This window comes from Pinus tabuliformis, chromosome 9 (genome assembly GCF_031772625.1).
Source record: "Pinus tabuliformis cultivar Carrire ecotype Pingquan chromosome 9, CPIR1, whole genome shotgun sequence".
Taxonomy (NCBI): Eukaryota; Viridiplantae; Streptophyta; class Pinopsida; order Pinales; family Pinaceae; genus Pinus; species Pinus tabuliformis.
Window position 1 is genome coordinate 866,964,030 of NC_142307.1, and position 12,315 is coordinate 866,976,344.

Below are 12,315 nucleotides of genomic sequence, written 5' to 3' on the forward strand. Positions count from 1 at the left end.
AATAAAACACAGAACAACTTTAAAAATTCTAATTTTTGAAGGTTATGTAACAAAGTGAGCAAGCTTTTTCTTCCCAAGTTTTACATGCATCTACAAAAGCTATAAAGTCTTGTAGTGTGCCTTTATTGAGTGGTTTTCTTTACCAAATTGGATATGAAAATTGTTCAAGCTTGTGATATTTTTTGTGGAAGTTGGGATTTATTTTGATCTAGCTAAAAGTTTTTATTGCAATGAATGTCTCACATTAATGAAGAATACCTTTAAATGGGCTACATTAGAAAAGAATATCATGGGCAAAACCATGGTTTGATAAAACATGAGCCCAAAAACCTCCATCCATAAATTTACTATTTTATCTCAATTTTATTTTAATTATTAACTATTAATTTTTTATCTTTATTTTTTAATTTAAATTTTAGTTTTTTAATGTACTGAAGAATACCTTTAAACGGGCTACATTAGAAAAGAATATCATGGGCAAAACCATGGTTTGATAAAACATGAGCCCAGAAACCTCCATCCATAAATTTACTATTTTATCTCAATTTTATTTTATTTTTTTTATTTTTTTATTTAAATTTTAGTTTTTTTAATGTAATTTGACCATTAGAATAAAAATACCATGGTCAAAACCATGCGCTACAAAACCTAGACCCAAAAATCATCAGTAAATTTACTATTTTATCTCAACTTTATTTTAATTATTAATAATTATTTTTTATTTATTTATTTTAATTTTTTAATTTAATTTTTTATGTAATTTAACCAAGTAAAAATGTTTACATAACATATATATACTTATAAGCCCAACATTTTAAAAATATCCACATATTTAACTTCTACACATCTAACACCTATACATCTAGCGTCTAATGTCTACACATCTACCCCATACTGGGCAGTAGAGTGCCTCTCGGCGTGATCACCATGGACCACACAACCATGTGCTTTGAAACTATCAAAAAGAAGAAAAAAAACACCAAGAAAAAAACGCTCAATAAAAACCTCCATAAAAACCTATCGATGATTTTCACTCGACCAACCGCTTTAAGCCTTCAAACAAAGGCTATTGTCCCCCTTGTGACTCCCTCATTATGTCTAGTGCAACAAATCACCCATGGAACTATCATGCAAGGAATATAGCAGATACCCAAAATTATTAACATAAAACTATATGCATCAAATTAATATTATAGCAATTTTTCTTCTAGCCGTATAACCAAACCCTTCAACCTCTAGCCCAGAAGTGAGGGTAAGATATTCCCCATGCCTCAAACTTAATAACAATTGGCTCACGAAGAGAAAGACATGTTACAAGAATTTGAACCCGAGAGGCTAGCATAACACATCTCCTTCCTAACCACCTAAGTCAGTCCCAACTGGAACTCAAATTGAAAGACATGGAAATGGACTTTGATCTACTTATGCGTGTATGGGTCACAATATCATTTAATATAATGTCTTTGGGTGAAACCACATGTTCAACTGCTAACTCAAGTTGAATTGAAGACTTCCCACTAGTGAAAAACTCCTTACCCATCACCAATGGATCCAACCCCTTGGCCTAATTTTTTCCTTATAATTGTACTCAATATATTTTATTATGAAAGGGTTTAGATTTTGACTAGATCAACAAGGAAAGGCCCAATTTACCTATAATTTAGAATAATTTCAAAATCAAACTGGACTCTGAAAATTTAAGCCAACATGAGACCATTGAAAAGATGAAAAACAAAGGTATTCACCCGACTTAAGAGGTGACAACCATTAAAATAAAAGATCTCATAACCTCTGGAAAATGAAACAAAAGCCATTAAATTTGCAAATCAATGACCCAGCTAGGGCTCGATGAATGCAAATCATGCAAATATATCGATTCACAAGGGTACACCCCTCATACAGAGCTGGGAAATATAACAACGGCCATTAAACTTGCAAATCAATAAATCAACTAGGACTCGATGAGTGCAAGCCAAGCAAATGCAAATATTCATAAGGGTAGATCGATCGTAGTTGGCAGTGTGTGGGCTCCAATGGGTTACCGTGACATTGTAGCCTCGTAGAAATATGAACAATTGAGGGCATGTGGAATGTCATGGGGATGACATTAGGAGTGGCTGACCCTCACCAAAAGTTCCCGCAAAGCTTCTAAAGCTCGTTGAACTGCTTGACATGCTCTTGGTAAGTTTTCTGCAAGTTCCAAAGCTTCCAGAACATAGAGAACCTTAAAAATGGGTTTCCCCAACTTCTTAGGTGCAGTTCCTGTGCAACTAGAGGAATTGGCTATTATCTTTCGCCACCATGATCCAGTATATTGCATTTTAATGCATCAAGTCTTCAAGCATGATTATGAAAATTTCAGTGACATTTGTAATGCAATAAAAGACCATTCCATACTCTTCCTATTTTATACAAAATATTGTACAATTTCCAGAGCAGCTTTAGGTACCATATCCAATATTATAATGATACCACCACTTAGGCGAGTATTGGTTCATTACAAACATGATATAAATGAATCATTATATAGACCTTGCTAGCCTCCCATACTTTCTCGTCTCTTAACAGCATCTTCCACAAGTTTCACCTTTCTGGTTGAGTCATCAACAATTTGGGAAAGCTTTTCAACAGCTGTTTTCAAGCGTGACATTTGAGTGTCTGGCATAGGCAGCTTCCTTCTCCCAACTGTTTGGATTGGTGATTTCTTCAAATGTGACTGGGATACTAGCATATATCGTTCAGAGCGTGCATTTAAAACATCGATAGCTGAATGCAGGTAATTCAAGTCCTCGCTGTTTATCATATCTGTTATGAAATGTAGAGATAATAAATGATCAAATTGAGTAGGAAAAGGTGTATAATTTACCAGGATCAACAATTAGGTTGTCACATAAACAGATTTACATTATATGGAAGGATTTCCCCTGTTTCTATAACAACAAATAAAACATACCAATCTGAGATTTGAAATCACGCTCTGCAGCTGTAAGAGGTGCTTCCTTCACTCCTGGTAAGTTGCTAAACTTCTTGAGGCGTTCCTCTAGCTGTCTGTTTACCTCAACAGCCTTCACGGTTCGCTCTCTTAGGTAGTTTTCATTCTTTTGAGCACCATGGAGCTTCTCCTTCACTTCCTGCAAACGCAATTGCTGATCATCGACAACTTTGTTTAGCCGAAGGCCATGATACTTGAGTTCCACATACACCTGGAAAGATCAACATAACAAGTCAATCACTTGCAATATACTCTTCAATTTTCAAATAGTAACAGAAAGTATCTTATTAGCCAGTTACCTTATGTGCATATTCAACGTATTTTTCATGGAGTAGTTTGTAATGATCATGAAGAATAGAGCGGCCTTCAATAGAGTCAGCAGTCAAAGACCGGCCTGATGATGAAACCTATTTAAACAAAAACATGACCTCATATTAACAAAAATCATCAGAGGTATTACCTAGCAGTTGAAAAACATAAATTTAACAGATTTTTTTTATCAAGATTTTGAACATAACAAAGAGCACACAAAGAGAAGATGTCAGGAAACACAGAAAGACTACAACAAAACTGGCATGCAAGTTGCTACAGATACGGAAGCACTGCAAATCATAAATCTGGTCCATAAAATGAACACTGGCTTGACAAATATGGAGCAGCACATGCTAAGATGCAACTTACTTGAGGAATAGGAATGTCTTTTGGCCCAAGCAAAAGTTCTTTACTCATAATCTCCATACTTCCCATTTCAGAAGCTTCTAGGCTCTGATCATTTTCTTTAGAGCAGTCGATTTGAAGAGGGTGCAACTCTCTCTGAGTCTTCATCTCTATTACAGCACACTCGCAAGCAGAGGTAAGCGCTAAGAGCCACGATTTACCAAATGAATCTAGGACGGTAGTGACACCAAGCAATGGTGTAGGGATAGAATCTTCAGTTGGACATGTATCCAACACAGGAAATACAGAAGGAGCTTTACCAGCAGAACTTCTATCTGCAGTCAGGTCAGAGAATGGAAGCCAATGCAACAGTATAGCATCTATGCCCCCTCCATGGTAGCAGTAGAGTCTTTCTGGAATAATAGGATCAGTTAAAAGGGAAAGTGGTGCAACTTCTAGTACAGTTTTTGGCAGGGCAAAGTCAACCACAGACAACTGCAGCAAAGGAGGTGGGTGCCATGACCAAGAATTGTCCATTACCTTGTTTTTCCTATCAGATGTTTCTACACTCGAAGTGCTATCATCTAAAGTATTTCCTAACTTTGCCTCCACAACCATGGCAACTGAGAGCAAGTTGCCATCATTGTCTACTTGTAATCGAGGTGAACTCCCAAAATTCCAAACAGGTTGCAACTCATCTGCAAGAGCAAAAATTCGCATTTGGCCATCACTCAGGCCAATTGCTAAAATGCTATCCTTACTGACTGTGTTGTACAGAAAACTGACTGCACGCACATGCTGTTCTTTAGTTTCATCACTGCCACTGCTTGCATTGCCACCTAACATAATAGAAAGAGGCCCCTGCACAGCCATAATAAAATTGTTTCAGATAAATCAAAAAATGACAATGAGAGGTGCATAATTTTTTAAATAAACCATGCAAAGTGACTTCGGCCAAAACAAATCTTCATGTCACAGACACACATCACTAAATAGTACTTAACAAATTTTAACATCTCAAGATTATAGTATATTCGACTCCAGTGCTGAATTCTCATTGATATTAGAAGATATTACATATGGTAACCAGCTCTGTATTAGTCTTCACTAAAAATGCCAAATTATGGAATAAAACATTGGGATAAAAACGTTTACAAATGCATTGATACAGAAAACCTGAGAATTAAGATTCTTTAAAAATGTGGAATATTATTATAATAGATTTAGACTGAAATTAATTTTAGTATACTATGTTACCTACTATAATTTAAAAGTTGGAATTGCCCAAGGGTCAGCCTAGACTTGGATTAGAATCGGTCAATGACTCAGTTTATGAACTGCTTTACAAATACATGAAATATGAAAATTTTTATAAAATTGCAATACATATTCATGTACATCAATACAAACTCAAAACTCAAACCATTTGAGACCGGATATGCAAAGTCCGCTCATGTATGTACCATGTAAGGAAGAATATAGAAAAACGGCATCAACTGTAATACATGTCAAGAACAAAATGCATAAACAGTGAGACTTTAAATGGCCACTGGTATCCAGAAAACAACATGCTACAAGCTACTATATATCAATTATCACATGATAAATCATCAAACTCATAACCACCACTAGGAATGGGACCCTCATCATGAAATATAGGATCATCCTCTAGATCGAACCCAACAAACTCGTCAAGGACATTGTACTAGTAAATAGTGTGGCTAGTGCCTACCATGCCTAGAGCTACTAGTGGATCATCATCCAAATTCATCAACCCCAAATCATTGTTAGCTTTTGGGTTGCTCCAAGAGTGTTTACACCATGCTAAGGTGCCTTCATGTGATGTGGTGTAAATGATGAAACCATAGCCTCTTAGTTGCATCATAGACATTTTGGTTGATGACATTTGGAGAGTTTTCTATATGTGGTTTCTTAAACTTGAACTTGATGCTAGATATGGCACAATCCTTGATAAGGTAGTTATCTTATATGCCATTCATGTATTCTATATGGTGTGCATGTTAAGGAGGATGGTTGCTTGCATGGGTATTGGATGTACCTTGGAGGAAGAGTGTTTGGCCCTCCAACTTTTTCAACCCAACTTTGTTATATTAAAAAAATTTAATACAAATGTCTAGGGCTCCCGTACAAGGGATCATGACCCTCACACAATCATTGATACAAGAATACAACTAGGATTTGGTGTCACTCATTTGACAACCAATCTATCCTGAACAAAGTACAATTGACCTACTTGTTGATGTAGTCGACTCCTTAGCTCCTTTCAGTCCATGTACCTTGAACACAATTATTGGTCTTTCAACTCCCAATCTGCCTCTATTAATGATCACAGTCCTTTAGGTCACTAAACACGACTCCCAACAATATTGCCCTCTAGTTGCTACTTATTCCATCAAATCATCAACACATAGGATCTTCTATTAGTTGTTCACAACTTCGTTTGTGAACAGCTCTTTGGCTACCCACTTTTGTCTTCCTCTACTATTACAATGAAGACAAGTCAATGGCACGAAGGTTTCCCACTCTCATTGAACATGTCCTTCTCTTGTACAGTGAACTAGGGCTTGTTTACTAGCCCTGTCCACTCCTTCACATTAAGGGATCAACCACTAGGCCAACCAATCTGCCTCTACTAACAAACTTGAAGTCATTATCAAGTCTTGCACTTAGGGCTCCTTTCGGAGACCTACTAAAATCCTCCAAACATCTCTTAAGATGCCCAATCAAATTTGTCCCAACTAGACCATCACCTAGCAACAACATCAAACTATGGAACTTACATACCTCAAGGAAAGGATGTCATATCTTCTATTGTACTTGGCTCTGAGCATGCACCATGTCTAAGGTATTTCGACCCTGGTTAGGGCACCAGACCAGCCCTCTGTCTAGGCCTAAATACCTCTGCAAAATCTGCATTGTACCTTCTTAACTAGCCCACCTTTCCTTCATTATTGATCGGCATTCTCCCAACCATATGCTTGCTCGATTGGTCCTCCAAAAACAGACTTTCGGCCTCCCAAACAAGCCACTACAAGGTTCGACCCTCCTTGCAATTAACTCAGAAAGTCTCGGCCCTTGCTCCTAGAAGAATACAGACCAATCATATGACTAAATTTGCTCCCTTTCCACTTCGGCCTGCTCCCAATCCAAAATTGGCTTAGACAGTCTCAAGAATACACCAAAACAAATCTCCTTTCTTCATTTGCTAAGCTCCTTTGATCTGCAGCCCAAATGAGAAGTATCTCCAATGATGTGTGCTCTTGTGATGTGCCTAGATTGAATGACAAGGTCTCATATTTATATGATTTTATGGATGTAACAAACAGCCCTTAAGGGGCACCTCTACAAGCCTAGTCGACTTGCTCTTGGTGTCACTTTAGCCCACAAATGCACATAAATAATTCTTTTTTCCCATCTGATCCCTTAATCCATGGATGCCTTAGGATATGAGTGTTCCACTTACCTCCATGACCAAACCTCCAAAATACCTCATGGATTCACACCCATAACTTTGGGTGCAAATCCCACAGCTTGGGTACTCCTACCCACAAAGCCCATGTGGGTCAAATTCCTCCACAAGCATGTACCCTAGGGTTTGGAGTACCTCCCAAGCTACCAATCTCAACACTCCCTCTTAGCGAGGGAGGTACTTCCACCACTAGGAAGTAACTCGTCATCATTATCATTGATGGTGACACTAGCCCAACTCCTAGTGTTCACTACTGCAGCAAACCCTGTGGCATGAATCTCGCCTTTCTTGGGCGTATCACTGCCATAAGTAGCCTCCTACTTCTTCTTCTCCTGAAATGCTTTCAGGCCATCCCATTGTTCCTTCTTGCCAGTTGTAGAAGCACTATTGCTTCCTACTAACCACACGCTCTTCTTGGGCTCCACATTCTCCCTCTAAACCAACAAGCCTTCGTTAGAACATGGCTCTCTCTGAGCCTCTAGAACCTGGACCTGCTCCTACTTCTTCTTCTCATGATCTATAGGCTTTCCCATCAGTCTATAGACACCATGCTCCCTAACTCCAATGAATACTCCACAAAGTTAGAGACTTTAGGCCTAAGCTTCGCTTTCCCATCCTAGAAAATCACGTCAAACCCCTTCTGCTCGATCAGTGAGATGGACAATATGTTATATCTGAGCTCTAGTACATACAGTACATCCTTAACTTGCATCAACTGGCCTGAATTTGTTCTTAATGGCATGACACATGATCCACTAATCTCTTTCTGACTCTTGTTGCCCACCATCATGTGCAACTTCGAGTCCCACTCAGCTAGAGTCTCAAACACATCACGTGAACCTGTCATATGCTTCGACACACCACTGTCCATGTACCATGCAGTCTCATCGATGGCACCCTCAAAGAAATGAGAAATCGGAGCAAAATCTTCACTCTCCAATCTTCTAGAGAGATCATCTATCTCAGTACAAGTGGCGACACCTGCAACCTCATTCCCCTTCTTCTCATTATCTCCCTACTTCTTCGAACACTTTGTCAAATAAAAACCATACTCGCCACAACCGAAACACTTCAGCTTACTCAAGTCCTTCTTTTGCTTACACTTTATTCTCGCTGCAAGAGCCACATCATCATCAGAAGCCTTCTTCATCGAATGAAGATCCTCGTCTTGTAATTCTTCCTAAATGAAGTCAACCTACAACATGTTCCAATCTGGTAGGCTTCTCTCTAGCAACGATCCCTTTGATGAAGGGCTTCCATTCCAGGGTAAACCCCTGATGAAGATCCTCGTCTTGTAATTCTTCCTAAATGAAGTCAACCCACAATATGTTCCAATTTGGTAGCTTCTCTCTAGCAATGATCCCTTTGATGACAGGCTTCCATTCCGGGGTAAACCCCTTTAAAGCAATCGTCACCTTCTCAGAATCTGAAACAATCTCTCTGATGGTGGCAAGCTCATCTCGAACATGAGACAATCTTGTCAAATATGATGCCACTCCTTCACCATCCATCATCTTGGTGGCCTTCAACTTATCCTTTAATACCAACAGTCAGTTCTCGTTTTATTCTAGAACAGATCCTGAAGAGTTTTCCACATCTCATGGGCAGTGTTCTTCCCGCACAGATGAGGTATCAAAGAATCCTTGACACCATCTAGGATGAGTTAGCTTGGCCTTCTTATCTATCTCTTCGTACACTTCCAGATCTTTAGGGTCAGTCAGTTTCTTGATTTCTTTCTCGGCAAAGTCCCAAATCCTGTTCACCATCAAAACCAACTTAATCATTTCTTTCCACCAACTATAGTTAGACAATCCTTCCAACCTATCCTCATATCACAGACCAACCAACTACTTCGCCTTTGCTATTAGTCCTTCAACAACAATGGAACCAACTCCCTCTTGACCTGTACTCATTATGCACACTCTGATTCACTAGCCCTTCAAAGTAGCTTTGATTCCATGTTGAATTTCCACGTCACTAGAGAATCTAGGTTTGGGTCTTACAATCTCTAACACAACCAACTCAAATGCCACAACAATGTTGAGAAATCCATAGAGTGGCACTTACATGATTTCTCTTGTTATGACATTATCGTGTGATGTTTTTCATTATTATAATTTGTTCTTTTGAATTATCTTTTCTTATCAACAAGACTAATGCCAACCAACGAATAGAAAAGAACACAAGATGTAGGCATGTTTCCAGGGCAAAACCCCACCGTAGGGGAAAACCCAGTCAAAATTCTTCCTTCAGTAGATTCAAGATGAGACGACCAAGACCCTTACAACTTAGACTCGAGATTACCTCCATCCATCAAGTCAACCTTGTCATTCTTTAGTTCTATTGCTCCTTTAGCAGTCATTCTTCTTCACACTTTGATCCTTGCAATGGCACCGAACTTGTATCTTGAGATAGCAATGATCTCTTAACCATCCTTGTGTGATAGCACCGAATTTACTCACTGAGATAGCACTGAAAGTTGTCCACTATGATAACATCGAAGTTTATCCATCAGCATCAAAACCTTATCACTGTGATAGCACTAGCATCAAGACTTCATTACTGTGATAGCACTGACATACTGAAGAACCGAGACTTCATCACTATGATAACACCGAGACATTCACTGTGGTAGCATCGACATATATCCACTGTAATATCACCATAATGTATTCACAATATTAGCACCGAAATTGTCTATGAATTATTATCCGAATTCGTCACTGTAATAGGACCGAATTCTATCTCTAAAATTGTCGAGTTGTTGTACAGTGTACTGTAATTTGAGCAAAGGTCATACGCCTATATAGAGTTGTTTCCATATTGAAATGAGCTGACATGAGCATATGAAGAGATGTGTCACTGTATTAAGCCGACATGAGATTATTGAGGGAGGCCGACTTGATGACGAGTCCTTCGACAGCAAGGAGACTTTGATGGATAGAGGAGTCTTCAAACAAAATTGACTTTGACAATAACCTAAAGCCTACAGTGGAGGCTTGACCTATAACAATTGACCCAACCATGAAACCCATGCTTTAACAAGTCAATTAAAATAATAATAAAATTCTTTTTGCTTTCTTTTGACAAATATATTACATTTTGACTTCAAGTACAATTATGAAGATTCAACCTAGTTACATTCTTCAACACTCCCTCTTAACTAGGGAGGTATTCATATTCGCATATAACCATAGAGGTACATGGAAGATCTCAAAACACATCATCTACAAAGAAGTTTAGGCACCGCAATGCCATGGACTAGATTCCTAACCAAGGCAATCTATCTAGGGGGGACTAAGATGGACTCAAGCTTTCAGCCTCTCTAGGTACCATTAGGCCGACTTACTAACGGTCAACCCAGGGATCCAAATGTGTATCCGAGGTCAAAGTTCTATGACCAACACCACCCTCCCAACTTCGAGACCTAAACATCAACACAAAGTGTCGGCCAGATGTCCTCCCAGGAAATGCTTCACTCACAAAGCCTCAACAGTCCAATCCGGCAAATTAAGGATAACAAATCTCTCCCGATCAAACTAATCAGTAACCAGCATGCTATCAAAACCTTCGAGAGATTTCCCAGTACAAACACAACCCCAATAAATAATATATTTTCACATGTTCATAAACCAATACAAACCTTCAGGGTCTTTCGTACAACTAGATGTTGCTTCTCAATTTTATCATCGTAGGCCATCAACCGAATCTTTGATAGAAGATTCCTCAATCATATACTTTCCTTTCCTACTTCTCATGCAGCAACATATTCTTTAATCAAATCCTGCTTTTCTTCCTTCAACGGTGCTTCAAATGTATTCTCCAATTTCCTCTTTCCATCATGACTATGCCCTCCCTCTTAATCTCAGGGAGATCTCTTTTATCCAGGCTCCCTCTTAACCCAGGGAGATCAACTTCCACTTATTGGAGAATCTTTCATGGCGTCCATCCTTCTTATTAGAGTCATTAATATGTCATACTTATCACATCAACTTTACTTACGATCATCTTCACCATCTTTGAAGATGATGTACCTGCACAACTTAGATAGCAAGTAAAACTATAGAAGCATGAAGTTAGCCATATCAGAATCTTATAATAACGGAAGCATTAGACTTTACAAACATAGTCAGCAAGAGACTATATTTCAACTTCTTGCTCGGGTTTAGTTAAACCCTAAATTACATTAACAACTCAAAATATTAAACTTATCTAGGGTTTCAATGACAAGTTATTTCATATAGAAAACCCTAGAAACAATTCAAACAAGTAATGTGTCTAACAACCATCAGAATTCATATGTTAGACTCCTCACTAGGATTTCATACATGTCCTAGATTTCATATATGAGCTTCAACAATCAAAATTGGTCACAGCTTAATCAACAACATAACTAGCTTCTACTAGGGTTTGATGTACACCCTAGATTTCTCATTTACACAATCTCAACAATCACTATATAGATAGATTTCAGATTGTCATATCACACATACTAGAGAATTTAACTACTACTAGGGTTTAGCTGCAAAACCCTAGATTTCCCAAACAGCATCATCCTAGAATATCAAATTCAAACAAGGGCTTAGATTAAACACTAAGACTTATGACCATCAATAATTAGGTCAACACACATATCTAGGAATTCATTATCATGCATAAGCATATCATATGTCAGACAACATTAATACATTAGACATATACCGACCTAGACCAAGCTAGGGATTCAACCAATGGACACATATATACCTAGGGTTTCATTCCTAGGAATAATAACGGTTTTGCTTATAGACCCAACCAAACCCTAAAGATCTAAGGTTTCATAACATAGTAAAGCAAACCCTACTATACCAAAACTCCAAAGGTTTGGGATATTAGACACCATCATCCAACCCTAACAAGTTAAGGTTTTCATGATCATATTGAACACCCCAAACATGACATTGTCATTAGAAACTTCAAATAGCATTTCCTAATAACCCTACACAAGCTAGAGTTTCACATATTAACATTAGTATATCCTTAATTTAGGGTTTTCTAGAGAACCTGTCTAGGGTTCTATAAGAACAATCAAGGATGTAAAGAGGGTAGATTTATCAAGTGATGAATCAACCTAAACAAGAATCTTTATGATTCAAGACAGCTAGACATAACGATGTTAGTAATGTAATGCAAACCT

At 38.2% G+C, this 12,315-nt stretch overlaps 1 protein-coding gene across 1 annotated transcript in view; it reads right to left on the bottom strand.

Moving 5' to 3' along the window:
* Window positions 1–2,367: 2,367 nt before the first annotated feature.
* MOS7 (nuclear pore complex protein-like protein) overlaps window positions 2,368–12,315 on the bottom strand; it is a 109,523-nt gene continuing 99,575 nt past the window's right edge. Inside the window, exons 7-10 of the mRNA XM_089438230.1 lie at window positions 3,674–4,510; window positions 3,292–3,399; window positions 2,954–3,203; window positions 2,368–2,805 (exon numbers count right to left, since the gene is read on the bottom strand). Coding sequence (XP_089294356.1) covers window positions 2,537–2,805; window positions 2,954–3,203; window positions 3,292–3,399; window positions 3,674–4,510 — 1,464 coding nt within the window. The 3' untranslated portion in view covers window positions 2,368–2,536. The remainder of the gene's footprint in view (window positions 2,806–2,953; window positions 3,204–3,291; window positions 3,400–3,673; window positions 4,511–12,315) is intronic.